This window comes from Chelon labrosus, assembly GCF_963514085.1.
Source record: "Chelon labrosus genome assembly, chromosome: 8".
NCBI classification, from domain to species: domain Eukaryota; kingdom Metazoa; phylum Chordata; class Actinopteri; order Mugiliformes; family Mugilidae; genus Chelon; species Chelon labrosus.
Genome location: NC_140358.1, coordinates 21,394,848 through 21,414,279, shown reverse-complemented (window position 1 = coordinate 21,414,279; position 19,432 = coordinate 21,394,848). Strand labels below are relative to the sequence as shown.

General features: G+C 42.3%; 3 protein-coding genes across 3 annotated transcripts in view; 2 read left to right on the top strand and 1 right to left on the bottom strand.

The window, feature by feature from the left end:
- The window catches only part of ids (iduronate 2-sulfatase), a 10,633-nt gene extending 5,031 nt beyond the window's left edge, over positions 1–5,602 (bottom strand). Inside the window, exons 1-9 of the mRNA XM_084549844.1 lie at positions 5,436–5,602; positions 4,788–4,924; positions 4,531–4,708; positions 4,348–4,436; positions 3,269–3,469; positions 1,998–2,168; positions 1,798–1,924; positions 1,111–1,281; positions 677–783 (exon numbers count right to left, since the gene is read on the bottom strand). Coding sequence (XP_084405970.1) covers positions 677–783; positions 1,111–1,281; positions 1,798–1,924; positions 1,998–2,168; positions 3,269–3,469; positions 4,348–4,436; positions 4,531–4,708; positions 4,788–4,924; positions 5,436–5,508 — 1,254 coding nt within the window. The 5' untranslated portion in view covers positions 5,509–5,602. The remainder of the gene's footprint in view (positions 1–676; positions 784–1,110; positions 1,282–1,797; positions 1,925–1,997; positions 2,169–3,268; positions 3,470–4,347; positions 4,437–4,530; positions 4,709–4,787; positions 4,925–5,435) is intronic.
- An 876-nt stretch (positions 5,603–6,478) lies between these two features.
- Positions 6,479–8,884, top strand: dcps (decapping enzyme, scavenger; the record flags this gene model as incomplete). The annotated part of the gene is made up of 6 exons (XM_084550454.1): positions 6,479–6,682; positions 6,964–7,114; positions 7,215–7,360; positions 7,448–7,561; positions 8,082–8,192; positions 8,285–8,884. 6 exons carry the CDS (start codon positions 6,479–6,481, stop codon positions 8,549–8,551), a joined length of 993 nt encoding a protein of 330 aa, XP_084406580.1. The 3' UTR covers positions 8,552–8,884.
- A 1,418-nt stretch (positions 8,885–10,302) lies between these two features.
- Positions 10,303–19,432, top strand: part of LOC311492326 (uncharacterized protein) — a 49,232-nt gene continuing 40,102 nt past the window's right edge. The window contains exon 1 of the mRNA XM_084550578.1: positions 10,303–10,439. Within this exon, the coding sequence (XP_084406704.1) occupies positions 10,375–10,439 (65 nt within the window). The 5' untranslated portion in view covers positions 10,303–10,374. The remainder of the gene's footprint in view (positions 10,440–19,432) is intronic.

Here is a 19,432-nt window from a genome sequence, read left to right as displayed (position 1 = left end):
TATAAAAATAAAGACCAAAGAGTCTGCAGGGAGGCCAGTGGCTCTGTGAGGAGATAAAAAGACGCAGCGGTGCTTTGAGCTAAACGCTACCGTGCTCACAGTCACAGTCAGTGTCAGAAATCATCTACTATGGACTACATACTCTATACGACCATCATTCAACATACAGTAATTTAGTGTAATTAAACAGTAGAATGTTTTTGGATGGTCGTACCTGTGGAAACTCACCAACCTCATCTTTACTGCATAGCACTGTGGGACATTTATGCCACCGTAGTATCCAAAAGTAGTACGCCCTTGACACACATACCAAAAAACTTCTCACACTGTTTAGCCCCAAGTTGGAAAAGTCGGGATTAAATCTGGAGACAGCCTCTTGACAATGTCAACACACGTCACAGTCTTAGCAACAGAAGCACTGTGAGGTAAAGCTATGCTGACAACGTAGTGCTAATATTTAGCAGACATGGTCTACATTAGTTTAGCCTGTTAACGTTTCCCTATTAGCACCAACCACAAAGCACAGCTGGAGGAGATTGGAGCGTAGCTGATCATTAAAACCTGCAAACTCTGCCCTGTTGATGGTGCTAGAGGAAACAGCAGGTGACCAAGAAAACCTAGTAATGTCAACGTCACGCCGGAGCAAGAGGAAAAGCTTTTGTTTTCATCTCGATACCTGGAAGGACACATCAGGACAGGGTTCGGGCGCTCTGAGTCCGGCCATGTAGGAGACGGTAGGAAAGACATCCACCAGCTCCACCATGTTTCGTATTACATTCTCATCTAAGAGAGAGAGAGAGAGAAGGGTCATCGACTCAGAGTTTTATCCTGCCACCGACAGCAAAACCGTCGAGATATTCACTAAAAATGTGCTAACCGTCCCACACTTAAATTTCATCATGATTGCACCACATGTACTTGAAATGAAAACTGTCCGGAGGCAAATTATGAAAGTGTATCCCTGTCTAAATACTTTTGCAGCTCTGTGTATATCAAAAGACTTCATGAAAGCCAAGACGGCATGTTAATAAACGCTTCAAACAGAGAATGCAAAATGACACTTCCTGTTATCAGCAGTAATTAGTTTTGTGGTCTTTGGGGAGACCTTACTTGCGAAGCTGTGCTCTGATGGACTCAAGACGTCGATGAACCGGAAAGTCGACTCTTCCAGGTGACGGCGGACTGCGGTGACACCGGGAACGTAGAAGATGAGAGGGACGCGTGTCGTCACATCGAAATTTGAGTATTTAGCCCATTCGCCGTGCTCGCCCAATGACCAACCTGAGCAAAAAGAAAAAAAAAAAAAGATGAAGCAGATGAAGAAAGAAGTAAAAATAATTAAAAATGCGGAATAATCTAAAACCATACATATGTTTTAATAACGGGAAAACACGCATTTTAGTCCAAGTCCTTTATCCTTCAATTATTACTGTAGTTGATTGTGCTTTACTGGGCGACACACTATACAATCACAGCAAGTATTCAGCTCAGCATCCTCCACTGAAGGAGACATTAAACCAGTCTGAGTTTGTAAGTCTGAAGGTTTTGGGTGTTGCACAAAAAGAACTGCGACTTTTTAGAGAAGAGGAAAATAGTGAAACGAGGTGACGGCACAATGTGCTGTAACAACACTGCCATCTGGTGGCGAAGCACAAGGAGAGCGGCGACATTTACATAATCTGAATGAACCACTCCAAACACTACTAAAGAGAAACAGCCGTGTCAGTGTTTTAATATGAAATCCACACAATACCACCAGCTTATTACCACCATTCATCCAAGCACGTGTCTACTAACCATGATCAGAGGTGAACACCACCATGGTGCTGTCAGTCAGACCCAGATCATTAAGCGCACCGAGCAGGCGCCCCACCTGAGCGTCCATGTAGGACACAGCAGCGTAGTAGTGCTGACGAATGCGCAGCTGGAAGACATGATATAACACTGTTTAGGAAGCAGAAATTTATACAAGACTGATGAGAGCAGAGGGTTCATACCTGGAAGTCTTTAGGAATCGGTCCATAGGGGAAGCTAATGTTGAGCTTTTGGACGTCTTCTCTCTTCCTTATGTCCGTCCAGGGGTTGTAGGCCACGGGTGGAAGGAGTTTGGGGACATCAGGGTCAGGGGCCAGAGTCATTTGATCAAGGGGGTATAGGCTCAGGTACTCCTGTGATACACACACACACAACAAGGGATGCTAAATAAAATACAAACAGCTGAATTATAATTAAACTCATTAAACTTTTTAGTGCCCCAAAGACCAATTCATACAAATCTAATCAACCAGTTTTCCAAAATGTAGTGCCAGTAGACCCCTGGGTGTCACTAATGTCACTACTGTGCTCTGGTCTAGAACCCTACAGCTTTTATGTCTCAATCCTAGTGTTCACTGGTTTCTTTTCTTTCGTCCATTTCTGGGTTTCATCACTTACAGCTTGAGCTGCACCTATTACACCTATACAAGGATAGTAAAGTGTCACTGCTATAATTATGTACTTTCAGAGAGAGTACTACATTTTCCATAAACCTAAAGCCGGTTATTTCTTTCCTCTTCAGTTCTCTAAACACTGTCTCCTACACATTAATGCCACTATCCATTCTCATTACCTGGCACATTTACTCAGATTTTTTCAAAACTAGTCTTCGTCCATGGGAACCATGTTAAGCTAAGCTGCTTCTTGCAGCCAGACAAAGATTTTTCTTTTCCCCACTCTGCATGCTCGGCTGTATCTGTGACTGTGACAAACTGTTCATTGAGGGACTGGAGACTAACTCACGTCTAGAATGAATGTCTGTCTTTGTGATTTGCATTGTAGACGTTCCACCAGGACAACAGTTACATCCAGTCCGGTGCAGTCAAGGAGAAACTCAGTCCATGGGTTTGAGATATTAGGTGCTTACAGATACATATGTCGGTATCAGATATGATATGTCAAATGCATATTGCATGTGGTCAGAACAACAAAAATCACCTAGAGAATCCTTCACAAAAAAATAAAATAAAAAATTCTATACATTATTAATTGACTGATCTGGCTATGGCCTGCATCTCGTTCTGTTAGTCACCGTTATCACGTAGCTCACATTAGATGTGAATTATCATGGGTGCTACTTAACAGCTCATTCACAGTAATCAGGGAAAGTATATCCAGACAGTGCATTCCTTTAAAGCTGACTGAACTAGACAGGGCAGCCTACCAAGAGTAAAGAGGGAGTTGTTTTTGGAAAAAAAACAAATCCTACATGTGCCGATACTGCTCAGTGTACCTGTGGTATCCTAAAAGGTATGTGTGGTTTATGGAAGCCCACAGCCAAGAAGAAAGGAACGTCCTCGCCGGCCCGACTCTTCAGTAACCTCACTGCCTCGTCTGTGCTCTCCATGTCAGGGAGGGTTCCCCCAGGCTGCTCGGTAACGTTCACCGCACATAGCAAGTTGACATGCAGTTTACCGTCCTCTCCTTTACACATCTGCAAACAAGATTTTTTTTTATGCAAATATTTAAAAGGTATATTCACACGTAGATCCTGCTTAGGTGACATATACAGTATGCTTGTCAGTACTAGGATTAGACTCTGGGTTGTGTGAGTGTCTTCCCTGCCCTGGATGGTTCAGTTGAGATAGACCGAGTCTCTGAGTGATTCAGATACTCGTAGAGTCAACTGAGTGAAAGGCAGTTCTCATGACTAGCTCAAAGAGATTTACTTCCTCTTTCAAAATTCATGAAACTGAGAAATCACATGATCAAAAGCATTTAATTTTAAGAACATTTAAAGCAATTAGGATTCATACTGACAAGGCTCAGAGTTCCGAAGATAAAGACTGAGGCTCAGAGTTCCACATCGTTTCCTTAGTCGAAAGATAATGGCTGAACAAACTTTGTTTACATGTATTGATCCTTAAAGGTTTTCCAGATATGCAGTTGAGCTGTCTTCTATTCGGCTGTGTGGACACCAAGTTGGTCAATCTGAACTAAAGAATGTAAACACCACATCTGGGTTTGGGTCTGTTAAATTTCTTACGCTGGTTTTAAAATTTGGATATGCTACCTGGAGTATTTCAGCAGACACCAGGATACTGTGTCATGTCAACACCTTGTCTGAGTTTCTGAAAACTCTGACGGTACAACCCACAGAAACTGACAGGTTCCACTTCAGCTTTTCTCAAAGTCTGCGAACAACCAAACCAAACTGAGTTGAAAGTTAACTCCAGCTAACTTAGATGATGAGACGTCATGACACACTTGAACAAACCTGGATAAAGGTATATGTATAAGCATCTTTATAATGCTCCATGTCCATTGACTTGTCGGTGTAAGTGTGAAAGAGGTACTTTTTTCCATTCATACCTTTTTTTTCTCAAATTGAAATGAAGCTGGGTGATAGGCAGGGATGGACCAACTGTAGGGGTAGTCATCAGTGTGGTTGGAGGCAATGCCTTAAAGAAAGAAAACAAAATGCAGAAAGAGACTTCTCAGAAAAACAGCTCAGGCTCAGTGACTTTATTTAAAAACACACACTGTTAATCTTACCTGGATGAAATACCTTCCCCACAGACATGGTGAAGTACCCGCTGGATTTAAAGTGCTGTGGCAGAGTAGTGTAGTTCCCAGCATGGACTCTCCAGTAGGATTTGAAGTCGTAGAGCCTGGTCGTGTCCGGCCTGCGACTAGTCAACATGGACGTTCGACTGGGGGCACACACGGCTTGCTGAGAGAAGGAAAACACGCAACGTGGGTTGACCTGCTGTAACAATATTAGACAGTAAACAGGACCAAAAGTGACTGACCTGTGCATATGCATTGAGAAAAACTTGGCTTTTAGATGCCAACTGGTCAATGTTTGGCGATTTGACCAGTGAGTCCCCATAGCAGCCCAGGGACGTACGCAGATCATCTGCCACGATGAAGAGGACATTTCTCCTCTCTAAGAGCAAACAGACAAAACAGTCACAGATAACGCATACCTTCTTTTTAAATTACTTTAAAATGAACCAATTAGACAATGAGTTCAGGTGTAGTTAGGGAAGGTTTGATAGCTGGTGGTGTGGACATTTTTCAAGGAAACTGGAAGTGATTCTTCTGTTAATAACCAGAAGCTAAAACGCCACAGAAAACTGTCAGCTTTCACTTCAGCTTTTCTCAAAGAACCAAACAAAGCCGGCTTCAGTTAGTAAATTGAGTTAAAGGCTAACTCAAGCAGCAACAGACAGTAAATCAACAAAACATTAAGCTCTCGTTAACGCTAATGTCTGCTAACTTAGTTACAGCCTGACTCAGACCGTTCAAATTGCTGAACAAGGCAAAAATAGATAAGAATAATAAATAAATAAGTAAATAAATAAATAAATAAAACAGAAGCACGGTTACATTTTCATTGGGAAACCCAGAAAGTATAGCTAGAGATTTAATCTCTCCTGAGAACAAACTCTACTTACCTCTGGCAACAACAGCAGCTATAAGTGAGTGAAGGACCAAGAAGAAGAGCCATGTTCGTACAAGTATGTACATTTTATCCAGACTTCTACAGCTCAGTTATCGTTCAACTGTTCTTCCTCTACACAGAGTTCCCTTCTTTCCGTGGAACCAAAACAAACCAAGCGTGTGTGTGTGTGTGGTTGTCCTTTAATAACTTCCTGATTGACGCGTCTCCAGGCTGCTGCGTTTTCATTGGTCCGTTCAGCTGTCGCCCCCGACACGAAGGGCTAGTTAAATGATGTGTCAGTCATTTTTGGACAAAGCAAGCAGGTAGTAGTCTAATTAAAAAACGATGCAAAGTATTACTGTGGCGGCAAAGTACTGTCTATTGTCCTATAATGTAATAAAAAATCTTGAAATACCGAGGTTTTAATAAATATATTACTTTGTGTAAGTTGGCGTGTATTTCACTAAATATGTTGGACAAAAACACAATATTATTGCAGAGATACTTGACTAATAAGTGTAATATACAACTTCTATTCTGTAGTACTTCTGTAGCGAAGTTTAACCGTTTGTTTCTGGTATTTTACTAACGTCTATTCTTGAGAGATGAGATCTGAAGCGACGTCTCACTCTGAACACAATCGAGGTTCGTAAAATAAAAATTATGATATAAAACCGATGGATTTCTACCATTTCTACCTAATTACACGAGTAAACTTTTTTTTTTTAAAAAAAAGAGCAATATTTTGTATGAATTCAAGTTTTCTACAGTAAATAAACTCAAAATAAATTCAAATTATTTGCACTTTTGTGAAATTACTAGCGACTTTTTAGTTAATTTTACATTAAGTTAATCATTAAAACAGAAATACTAATTGTTTTTAAGATTAAAAATGTAATTTCTAAGTTGTGGTCACATACAACAACTCTTTAATATACAGTTTACGGTCCTCGTTTTACGACTGGATTTTACGCGGATATCGAGTAAGGCATCCTTCCTAACTAGACGATCTTTGTCACTAAGGCAGCAGAAGCAGCAGCAGCAGCAACAAGAAACATGGCGGACACGGCGGTTAAACGTGAAATAGATGCTGCTGGAGCTGATGAGTTATCTCAGGAGGCGAAGAGGGCGAAGACCGGGGATGAGAACGGTGGAGAAAACGGAAAAGAAGCGGAATGCGAAAATGTTCTGTCTGGGTTCAAAACCTCCAGCGTCTTGAGTGATTCTCCCCGGGAGAAAAACATATTTATCCACGGAAAGGTACTGTTGCTGTAAAGTTAGCTAACTTTACTTTGGTTTTAGAAGACACTTTTGTCTCATTGCAGTTATGGCTGTAAAGTTGTGATTGGAAGCCACGAAGATTTGCATTGTTAGCGGTATGAATAGTTTGTAAAGGAAACGTGTCACATTTACTTCCGGTTTGATGTTTCAAAATAATAGCCTACATGATATTTCTTTATTTATGTATAAATAGGGTTTTAATTAATATGCAATTTTTCCATCATGAGCCCAGGTAGAACTGTTGAACATGTCATCTTCAGGTTGCTGATCAGGATGCTGTGGTTATCCTGGAGAAGACTCCCATTAGAGAGGACGTCCTGCCTGAGCTGTTCAGTGGCTCCACACTCAAGCTGGTGATGAAAAACGACATCTACAGCACCTATCAGCTCCAGGCTCCCCCTCACCTCAATGGTGCGTTCCCTAATAGATAAACTGTTGGCATATTCAGTAAAGTTTATCCCTCTCTCGTCGGCCACCTGGAAAGACAAATCTACGTGTTTCTGACTTGCAGAGATTAAGACCACGGTGGTGTGTCCGGCCACAGAGAAACATTTAAAGAAATACCAGCGTCAGGAGTGTTACCTGATGGAGGAGACCGGGGAAGACTATCAGTCCATCACTCTTCCCTACATTGAGAAGCAGAGTTTCAGCGTGAAGGTCAGTCTCCTGAAATGACCTCCTCTGCTGCACGATGCACTTTGGAGTGAATGACATGAACTTTTCTCTCTCATTTTCCCTCCTCAGTGGGTTCACAACATTCTGGAGAAGAAGGCAGAGACTGAGAGGATAGTTTATGAAGATCCAGACCCTGAGGTTGGCTTTCTCCTCCTCCCCGATTTTAAATGGGACCAAAAACAGGTGAGAGACCAGGAACACTGGACACTGGATAGTTCCTTGCTGAGCAGTAAACTAAAGACGACGTCATACACACATCCATAGTTAGGAGAGAAGAATGAACACACAGTAAATTATGACGGCAATAATTATTTCCATCTGCATCCCATCTAATTGTGTATGAGAGAGAGAAAGAGACTTTTAAAGGAGGAGTGTTCAGGATTTAGTTTAGATCTATTAGCAGAAATTGAATTCAGTATTCGTAAGTATACTTTCTCTTCTGTGGATCCCACATTGTTCTGCTGCCGTGTTTCTACAGTAGCCCAGAGCAAACAATACAAACCTTTATTGATCCCCCATAGAGGACATTTGAAAGTGCACAGGGATAAAACAAAATATGCAGAAAATCAGAATATGAGAGACATTATATGTGTTCTAGGTTACAGTTTGTACATGTACTTCACATGTGCAAAGGAAGGAAATTGGAACAGGAAGATGTTAGATTGCATTAAATTGTCTAATAATGTCCGGCCTCCTCTTTCAGGTAGACGATTTATACCTAATTGCTATAACACACCGGAGAGACATCAAGAGTCTTAGAGACCTGACGTCAGAGCACCTCCCGCTGCTGCAGAACATCTTCCAGAAAGGAAAGGTGAGGTTACAGTGATTCGTCTGGGCTATAGAAGTCAACTTATCAGTAAACATTACTAAAAGGTTAATAATATCTACGTTGGTGTGATTTAGGAGGCCATCCTGCAGCGTTACAAACTTCCAGCCAGTAAGCTGAGAGTCTACCTGCACTACCAGCCGTCTTACTACCACCTGCACGTCCACTTCACCAAGCTAGGCTACGAGGCCCCGGGCTGCGGCGTGGAGCGCGCCCACCTCCTGGCGGACGTCATCCAGAACCTGCAGTCTGACCCTCAGTACTACAAAACCCGGACGCTGTACTTTCCTCTGAGGGCAGACGACGGACTGCTGAGCAAGTTCAAGGAGGCAGGGAGGCTGTAACAGACTCATACGCCGATATCAACCTATTTAAAGGTTTCCATCCAAAATGTTTTTATAGAATCAGACCATGTCCAACAATATCCTTTTGTGTTTTTATCTGCACTATTGTACCGTGGCAGGGTTCCAAAATTTTACTAATGGTATATAGTCAACGTTGGATCCATAATTTGTACAAGTTTGATGTGTTTTTCTAATCATGTTCACATTACTGCTGTCTTCATGAAGAGTGGACGTGACAAACCAGTGGCAAACTGTTTCCGTTTGTTTCTAATCTAAATGTTGTCGACTGAATTAAAGTTGTTTTTTCTACATAATGTGTTCATTTAATTTGATACAGTTTCAGATTCTGTTTTCAACAATCTCATGAAGACAGAAATGGGTTTAATTTCATTTATAAATCGTGTGGCTTCAATGACTGCAGGTGACATAAAATTACACTAAAACTAAAAAAAACAAACTAAAATTAAATGTAAAAGTAGTGGATTTCCTCCATGGCGCCTCTCGAACACAGAGGTCATGCAAAGTGAGTCAGGTTTTCAGATACAGCAGAGTATTGACACTGACTCCGTTTCGACACCAGGTAGCAGTGTTGATCCAACTTTTCAGCGTGAAACTGTTGCTCGAGCTGCAAACTAAATCTGAACAACATGCTGGATTTGTGTTTTTCCCATTCATTGAAGAGGTCATACTCGGTGTTATACGCTGTGTTTTGCAGGTTTATATAAACACAAGACTATCGGTTTACACCAAACTATATTTAACCCGTCTGCCAAAGTACCATATTTACTTGGATTGGTACCCACAAAGTCAGCGGTCCTAAATTACATCCACAAACACCTCCTCCTCCTCCTCCTCCTCCTTCTCCAGGAAAGCTGACACAGTAAAGTCCAAGAATCAAATAAAAATAATAGTGGTTATAGATTTTTTTAGTAGTTTTAATGCTTAAATGTTTTCTCTTTAACTTATTGAGACGTCCAGACTGGACACAGGATTCACGTGTTTGTTAATAAGGTCGTTTCTTGCAGCAAACATCATTCTCTTATCTCATCTGGATTCTGCTGGGCGGTGCTCGGCTTTTGTGCGTTAAGGTGCGTTTGGGTGTCGCTCGTAAAAATGCAAACCACATAACTGGAAATAGAAAACGGTAATAATCTGCTCCTCGCTGACAGTTATAATTGGGGCCCATTCAAAGAGAGGAGCCTTTAGTTTTGCTGTTACTGTTAAGTTATAAAAGCAAACAAACAAATAAACAGACTTTAGACACCAGAAGAGCATCAATAATCTTATTATGTTAAAATGACATGTTAATATAATATAATATAAATATAAATATTTGCCAGATTCAGTCTCACTCCTGTGTTTTGTAATGTTTTGTTTTGTGAATAAATTTCCAAATGTTGCATCCCCAGGTTATGATACCATTTATATTATATTTTATATACCTATTGTATTCTTTTATTTGTATGCTCTGTGTAAGTGTAAGATTTATCAAATAAATTAATATTTAAAAAAAAAAAAGATTTAGTAATCCACAGATAATCTAACATAAAGCACGTACATCTGAAATCTTTGTTTAGAAATTACTCTCCCAGCTCAACCTGCAACATACTGTATAAAATTAAACTAAAATAGCATCTAGAGCAACAAGGTCACAACATTTGGACTGAGTCAACTTCTTTTTTTCTTCTTCTCTCACTTCTTGGATGTGACATCAGGGTAGAGCACTTTCCGCGACGCCCCCTGAACGCAGCACGGCGCAGATCCGAGGACGCCAGCGCAGGACTGAGACAAATAATCCAATCATTAGTCCACTAACAGCGCTGATGTCTTGGTTCCAGTCCCTGAGGGATGAATACACTCTGAGGCCGTTTGAGATCGAGCAGACGCGGTGAGTGTCCTCTCCTCGTTCACGGTCCCCCCTTTTTTCCAGCCCTGCTGCGCTTCATCGGTGCCAGGGAGCAACTTTGGCTTTGTTGTTGTGCGCGGAGAGAGAGAGAGAGAGAGAGAGATAGTTTGTGCTGATGTTTGATTGGTGATCGATGCATGTGGCTGACGGTGCGCAGCGGCGTCTGCTTTTGTTTGTGTGTTTTCTGTTTGGCTCATGATTTACTAGGGACACCATGGAGCCGTGTAGGTGGGCTTTACAATTATCCCCTGGAGTTCTTGAAGTCCCGTAGTGTAGTTTTAATGATTTGATTTGGGACATGTGTACTTTATGTTCATAAACTTTACACAGTCTTCTGTCTTTCATTAGTTTAAAACCCATTGGCTGAACTGAAAGCAGGCTGTGTGTGATTAGGTAAAAGTTTGCCAGCAAAGTAATCAACCTAAACAAACATTTCTTTTTCCATCACGCATTCACACCAACCCAACCAGTTCAAGTCAGTTTGGACTTTTTCTACTTATTATGTGCTTAATTTATATGAAGTTGAAGGTTCAAATCTATCCCAAAAGTAGGGCTTGGGTCTTAAATTGACTAATCTGTCAACAGGACCCTGGTTGTAATCATCAGCTGGTCTTCATAAACACAATCCTCCTTTTTTTTTTTCTGAATGGTCAGTTATTCTTGACAGCTCTGTGGTGCTGTCAGATCTGTGAGCTCTCTCTCTCTTTCTCTCTCTCTCTCACACACACATTCTGATTGTGTGTTTGTGTGTGTGAGCTCAGTGTTTGGTAGAGGCGGGTCAAGGACGGTCCAGATTAAACAGTTCTCTTTCTCTGCGTCGAAAACCACTCACTGTAATCCTGAGCACAGACACTGACCAATTCGGAATAGGGTTGTGTCGTCGGCCGGCGTCACAGCCTGAAACTGTCCACTATTGATCCCGGGATCAGCTGACGTGATCCTCATGACGACATGCCCGTAAAGTAGCGTTGCCCCCGTGGCGGCTTTGTGCTGCAAATTGCAACCAGACCCCAAATCCACCTCAAAGCTTCCCAAACCCCCCCTGACAAATGGTGATGTTCCACTACCCACGGGCAAGAAATCAAGTTAGCATTGTCACACTGGACGAGGATATGTGAGCTTAAGGGCATCAGCGCTGGTAATCTGACTGAGAAGCTTGATAAATATCCCTCTGTGATTGTGTGTGTGTGTGCGGCCTTTCAACTGTCACAGCCTTCCAGATTAGGGGTCTGATCAGGTCATTTGTCACTGGGTCATTGAACACACCCTCTTGACAGAGACGTCCCGTTGCCTGCAAGGAAATGCAGCCGTGACAGCTCACTGACACATAATTGGTCAATCTGACATGTTGCTGCGTGCAGGCGGCTAATGCTTCGAGTGGGAGCTGTGCTGCTATTGATTGGCCAAAAGGGGAGCGAGCGGTGACCTGTGATGTTTGCATTGTGTCAGCTGCCGTCCTGCACACTTGTGGGGCAAGTTCAGAAACGAAGCGGCGCGCCCGAGTCGTTTCCTGTATCTGTGCCACTGCCCTGCCTCTTGAGCTGCTGCAGGACGGGAGTTTGTTCACTCTTAACGGGAGAATGAGCACAAGAACTGATCGATGCTTATGCCCCGTAGTCGCCAAACTAAATGCTGGACCCAAAACATTCAAATGCTGAAATGGTGTTTTAGAATTTGAATTTTTCACAAAATCAGGACATCAGCTTTGTTTGAGATCTGCCTTGGCCTCAGCCTTTTGTAATGCCAAATATGGCTGTGTAAATTCCAAGGATTTGTGAAATCCCTTCCTATAAGGCCCACCTAAGAAGACAGGAAGTGCATATGCCTCCCATGCTCCCTCTGCCACACCTCGTAATGTGTCATCTTTAGAGTCTGGAAAAAACTACTCTGTGTCAAACCAAAATGCTTTTCATTTACTCATATCAGTAGATTAAGATTCACACTTGGGGAGGAAAAAAGATCCCCTGTCTGCTGTATAACCGAAACCCTACACTACTTCCTGTATTATGAGTGGGACGTTGCAATGGTTTTAAACTGAAATGTCAATAGTTTATTGTGACTGTGGAGGGCACATGTTGGCTGTGTTATGGGAAATGTAGGAGTAGGAGTCTGCGTTTTTAAAGTCATCCAATGCTGCTTTAATTTTGACCATTCTTTGATAAAATCTCAATGAAACTGCTGAGAATCTCTTCACCAATGGGACAACATGCTCAGTGTGGTCAAGCTGTAGTTCTAAAAGAATGAAAACAACTTTGCGAATTAAAAGTATTGGGTAACTTCACTATTTTGCAGAGATATATACCAGTTTGTAATGCATAGATGTTGGTCAAAGGGATCAGACATGAGTGAAACTGGACGAATAAGTTCATATTCATCTGTTTCTTTTGACTTAACATTAATACCTACATTACCAAGTCTTTAGCAGCATTTTGTTTGTGTTGCCTCAGGCCTGATGATTATAGAAGTGATGATCAGTTGTTAAATTAAGGTGAACTGCAGGTCTGAGCAAGCCTGTTAAGATTTCACTGCAACAGGTAGTGCGTGCTTGTATTTGTCTGCGGCGTAGACTTTCTCCTTGGATGATGTGAGGCCTTTGCCTTCATGTTGATTTTCCCATCAGCATCTTGCTTCTTTCTCTTTTGCATGTCAAAGTTCAGGCTGGTTGTTGACTGTAGCTGCTCTGTGCATCTGTCCCGTGACCGAACAGACGGGAGCTGAATGAATACAGCTAATGATGAGTAGCCTTTGATTGAATTTTCCTCAAAGAACAGAACCACTTGTTTGTTTCTGCCACTGCGGTCATCATTTCCGAGTCTCAGAGTCCCTACAAACGCTAGAAAAATGCAGAAAGACACCAGTGAGACATCCCGTTCTCTGTCAGTATCCAAGCCATAGTAAGTGAAATCAACAAAAGACATGGTTGCAGCATCCCTTCAGGACAACGTAATGCCAGAATGGAGCAACGAGGTGCATCGGTCGTGTGCCGACACGCTAAAGTGCCTCAGCTTCGGGTTATGAGGTCGTCACCGTTCAGCTCGACACTTTGAATCAGCTGCTCGTGCGCCTCCCGTTGCTTCAGCGAACACACATGCAGTAGGTGTGTGAGCAAGCGAGAGAGAAAGAGTAGAAGAAGAAAACAGTTTTTATTACCCCATAAACCTCAGCTGGGACCTGGAGACGGGGAGAAAGAGGAGAGGAGATCTCAGCTTGTTGGAGAGGAGTGTGTTCTGTGTAAGGTTTCTCTCGCACACACCACCCAGTGCGGCGGGCTCGGAGAAGGAGTATGATTACAGAGCTATTTACATTACAGAAAAGAGCGACGGAGGAAGGGGGGGCATTGGCAAGGAGAGAGAGAGAGAGAGAGAGCGAAAGAAGATGGTTTCCAGATGTGAGGTGGAATTCGGAGCGACTCCCCTCCTCTTCCTCTGTTCGGGGAGAGATCTGGATCAGCCTGTTGTGTGTGTGTGTGTGTGTTGTAATGGACAGAATAGGAGACGAGGAGAAGCCACAAAACAGAGGAGGAGGAGAAGGAGGAGAAGAGCGGGGATGAGTGAGGGGGACTCAAACCAGCAGAGGGACAAAAAGAAGTGATGGAGATGAGGGTAGAAAGAAAAGAAAAGAAAAACGTCCTGGTTGACCACAAGCCTGGAGCCTGTTCTAGCATTTGGTTAGAAAGAAATCCACCAAACTGAAACACTTTGGAGAAGTTTTTGCCAGTATACCATCATGGCACATTTGTTAACATTCATTGGGGGCCCTTCTATCGGGGTCTTAGCTCAGGGACAACACCTTATTGGGGGTTTGTACTTCTGTGTTAAGTTGACACAGAGGCTACGCCGACACAGACCCAAGCGCCGTAGCTGACATGCACCTCCCCAGAAATGTAACGACTAGAGATGCATCGAAAATTTTCGGCCGAAAAACCGAAAATGCACTTTTGGGACATTTTCGGACGAAAATTGCTGCGGTTGTTGCTTGCATCATCACAACATCCTGTTTCGGCCGTGTTGTTTCGGCGATACATTTTTGGCCGAAAATGACCCGAAAGTGCATTTTCGGTTTTTCGGCCGAAAATTTTCGGTGCATCCCTAGTAACTACACGTCGCTGTGATTGGTCCACTTGGTAGTAGCGTGTTTTAGTATTTAGTATTTCCGGCTGCTTCTCCATCTCCGCAGTTTTCAAATTGATTGTTTTGAATCAATAAAGATGGAACACATGGAGGAAAGGTTAACAGAGGAGGATCAGAGATACAGACGTTTATTTTGACTCGTCTTTCAGTCGCCATTGTTGAAAGTGAAGCAGGAAGTGGAAACAAAAATGAATCCGACTGGCAAAAAAGTCACAGCGCCAACTAGTGTTTGGGTGGTGTTTTTACAGAGCGAGCCAGACTGACGAGTGCACAAGTATAAATGGCTCGCACCAGCATAGGCTATGTGCATAGGCTACAGCGTCTATGTCTCACAGAGGTATAAACCACGCTTTAGTCATTAGAATGAGGCCATTGCACTGATGCAGAATCCACACATGGCTCCGGAGAAACAAATAAGAAGAAGACGAACATGGCTCAGCTTATTAACCAACTTAGTGAAACATCATCCAACTATTAACTTATCTAATCATATTAACTTAACTTAACTAATCATATTTCACATCTTTGGTAGACAAAATAAAAAAAAAATCATGAATGGCTTATAGCCCTCCATGGTCTTCTTCAAGGTGACATCTTAACACAACACGAAGATGTTTAATTTACAATGTTGTAGAACAGATGAGATGAGCAACAAATCTTCACAGTCAAGATGATGGAAGCATCAAATGTTTGGCATTTTTGGTTAAAACTCAAAAAGAAGACGCCATTTAGTTTTTTTTTTTTTTTTTTTAAATATATACATTTTATTGATGTAACTATATTCTGCAGTTTCTCTCTCTCAGGGTAGTTTCAGGAAATACCAACATCCATGTCTTTTTTTTTTTTTTTTTCTCGAAGGGAAACTGACCGACATTCCTCTTGGTTCTATAAACACAACGCTGTGTGATTGATACATGCGTATACACTTACAGACCCCCACACTCACGCACACTTAAATACATCACAGACAGCTGAGCCGCGCTCTCGGTTCTGTTTTGACGAGGCAGCGTCGAGAAAAATCACTGAGACCGGTCGTGTTTTGAGGAAAAGGAGCGAGGTCCAGGTGGTTCGTACGCTGACATGGAGGTCATAAATCTCCCTCAGCAGGGGTGTGTTTAGATTCCTTCTCAAAACACTTGGAGTCGAGTTCATTTTAGCGGTTAAAAAGAAAAGCGAGAGCACGCCCGGATTGGATGAGCTGCGGCCCCGGCGTCTGTTTTTAAGTGCAGAATTAAAGCTGCGACGATCAATAATGTCAGAGGAACAGTGGATAAAATGATTGCGGGTTATGTGAAAGTTGTTATTTGTAGCGACAAACCAACATATGATTATTACTCAAACACTACACTCCCCCTCAGTTTTATAGCGAAGTTCAACTCATTGTCTCGGTTTTACGGCCTGCAGCTTTAATGTTTTGGTTCGGTCTCGCCGATCTCATTGTTTTTAACCACAGCAGGAAACCGTACTCAGAAAACTTAGAGGACCCAGATATTTCCTTCCATGAGTTAATGGAGAGAAAAACAGAACTAAATGAAGAGTGAATATTGAATACATGAAGTGTCACGAAGAGCTGTGAAGGAAAGCTAATGTTACTCTGTGTCTGCTGCTGGACATGGTCAATAGCCCACTGGAGAAGGGGCCAAAAAATCAAATAAAGCAGCTTTAACGTTATGTTCTTTACGTGTTTACGTGAGATTTGATGACAAGGAATTTAATATAATGCTGGTTAGTGCACTGTAGAGGTGGAAAAGTTCCAACTTTTCAATTCAAACGTGAATGAATGATGCATGTGTGTTATTAGCAGACATGGTGAAACACTTCCTCTGCAAATTCATAGAGCTATGACTTCTTTAAATAGCATTTTATAACATATAAGAGATATATACAGTAATAAGAATCAAACAGTTATTACTTCTGTAATCACTGATGCTGACTGGTTCGGTATACAGTTGTGTCGTTTGTTGGTGTCCGAGACTGAAAGGCTTCTCTATTGATCCAGGATCAGCTATCGACTGACAATTATATAATATAAGAGAGAAGCAGCCATGTTTAGTTTGGGTTGACGCACACTGATTCCATATATTTGCATCAGTAACTTTGACTTAAAGTTTGAGTCTTTAGTATTGGACCAGTTATCTGGTTAAAAAGGCTGCAGGTACTTTTTGCTTTTCTACAGTTACTTGGAGTCAAAGCCTCAGTAACATCATGCTGAGGCTGTATGATGCATATTGAAGGCGTATTTTCCTTGAGTTCTTCATCCGAAATGTAAAACTCATTGCTGCAGTGCGATAGTGCTGCGTGTGCAGTCTGCTGCGTCTTTGGTCTGTTGCTCAATCAAACCTGTGCCTCGCTGCCTTCTGCGTTGTCTGGTAGCGGAGCGCCAACTTGACTTGTCTAATTGGTTTGGCCCAGTTTTATGTGAGAATACCCCGACTGAATGTATTTTAAATGTCTGATGTTTAACTTTGCTACTGAATCCTCCGGTGCGCCTTCGTACCGACAGTGGATGTTTTCAGTATCAACTCAAATGTGTCAAGCAAACTACAACAAAGACCTCCTAATGCCTCCTACTTGTTGGTTTCTCACAAAAATGAAAAAAGAGAGCATATACAACGACCAGGCATAACATTATGACCACCTTCCTAATAATGTCTAGGTCTCTCTTGTGCCTGCAAAACATTTGTGACTCTTCAGAGAATGGACATGGTCCTTCTGACGGTGTCCTGTGGTGTCTGGCAACAGAATGTTGTTAGTGGGGGCCTTTGGGTCCTATGTGTTGAGGGGAGGGGCCTCTGTGGATCATCCCACAGATACTTGATCAGTTTGGGATCTAGTTAATTTGAAGGCCAGGTCAACACCTTGTGATGTTCTTCATGTTTTTTTGAGTTGTTCCTAAACCGTTTTTGTGTGTGTGTCTGTGTCAGGCTGCATCCTGCTAGGTATGGCTGCTGCCATCAAGGAGTGTCATTGCTATGGGGTGGGGGTGCCTGGTCTGGTCCAGGTGGGTGGTACATGTCTAAGTAATGCCAGGTCCAAAAGTTTCCCAGCAGAACATTGTATTGTCACAAGATGGTCAATGTTATTCACTTCCCCCGTTAGTGGTTTTAATGTTGTGGCTGTGTGGATTTATGTGACTAATTTAGTCACGTTCCCGAGTGTCTGACATCCCTGCTGCAGCAAGCAATGATAGATTTATTATGTGAAATCACAGGTGTCTGGTTCTTGGCATTAGTCTGAAGCAGAGCCAAGGCAGCTCTGAAATGTATTTGTGGAATCAAGGATTTATCTGTACATTTTCAGATAGTGGAAATCCTGCGTCAACACTACTTCAGCCTGAGAGGGCCCTTCCTGGTGGTGTACTGGCAGTGTCATGTGGTTGACTCAGAGTTGTTTGTGTATGTATGAGTGAGGGAAATTTCTCAATCCCAGCATGCCAAAACTGATCTTAGTGACTGTGTGTTTGTGTATAATGCTGTTGAAATGGAGCTGCCGAGCTCTGGAACTGATACAGACTGACTCTGTCTTTGTTTACACACACACACACACACACACGCACACACGCACACACGCACACACACACACACACGCTCCAGCGACTTGGACAGCTTCAACATGCCTGAAATGAAAACTGAATCACACAGACAACACTCAGTCTGGGCATGTCAGGATTGAGAAATTCATTCCTCTAATGCCGTTCTTCTGTGAATGGTTTGATGATTAATAACGTGTTTTTGTTTTTTGTTTCTTTATGACTCTGTCACTTTCTTGGGCCAACCTCCTCTAGTTTGTGTAATTATGATTCAGTTCAGGAGTCCTAATAGTTGATAAAGTATATTTCCAAGTGAACTGAATCTCACCAATCCTTGGACTATTGAAACATGTAAAGACGTGCCCTGTCATGGGTAACAGCATCAAAACTTTTATCTGTGCTGATCATATATTGAGCCACTAAGATAAAATGGTCTCCTTTTCTTGATTGTGGGTGTCTGGGAGGATCTAGCGAGGGAATCTCAGGATCAGCCCTTATGTCACTTCACAGCCTCTCACACATAGCGTAAGCACATGGGGCGGTAGTGGCTGTAGGTAGTTAAGCTCCCTACTTATAGTGATTAACAGCGACAGGCTCTTGCACGACCGCTAGGGCCCCTACTGGGAAGGTTGGAACGATTTACATGAGGCTCAGTGTTTTTGCATTACAAAGGCGACTGACGTGCAGTTATTGTAGCTAAATACACAGCCGGCTCCATTATTCATTCAAGGTCCAGATGATAGTGGTGAAATGCAGCTTGCTCCAGTTGCATTAAAAGAACAACAACTGGATCCGTGATTGATCTCCCGTGTCAAATAGGAAAATGAATGCTGTCACAGCTAAGTGCTGAATATTGATCAACAAAATGCAAAGCCATTATATGAAAGTAGGAAAGAACACAGTGTCAATACACCATGCACAAATGAATGTGTGTCCTCTGCTTCCATGCATCATCAAGAAATGAAGAAACTTTGGAGGTAGTCAGTGCCTCTGCTTGGTTGAGTGGCACTTTTTTCACAGTACAAGAACTTTTCTGATTGTTGGATCAACATTTTTAAGTTCCTCAAGTGTTCACAATAGCTCCCGAAACCTGTTTTCCTACTTAAACAGATGTTTTGAATCGGCTTAGCTTCTCCTGCTCTCAGTAAATCAAGATAAAAAGTAGGACTTGAATCCTTTCCATGTTTCCTGTTGCAGTGGTATTATCACTGTTGTATAGTCTTGCGCATTACTCCAACCCACAGGGCGACAGTTTAGCAGGTTATGTTGCAAATAAGTCATATTTTTCCTATGTCATCTGCATCTAACCTCTAACC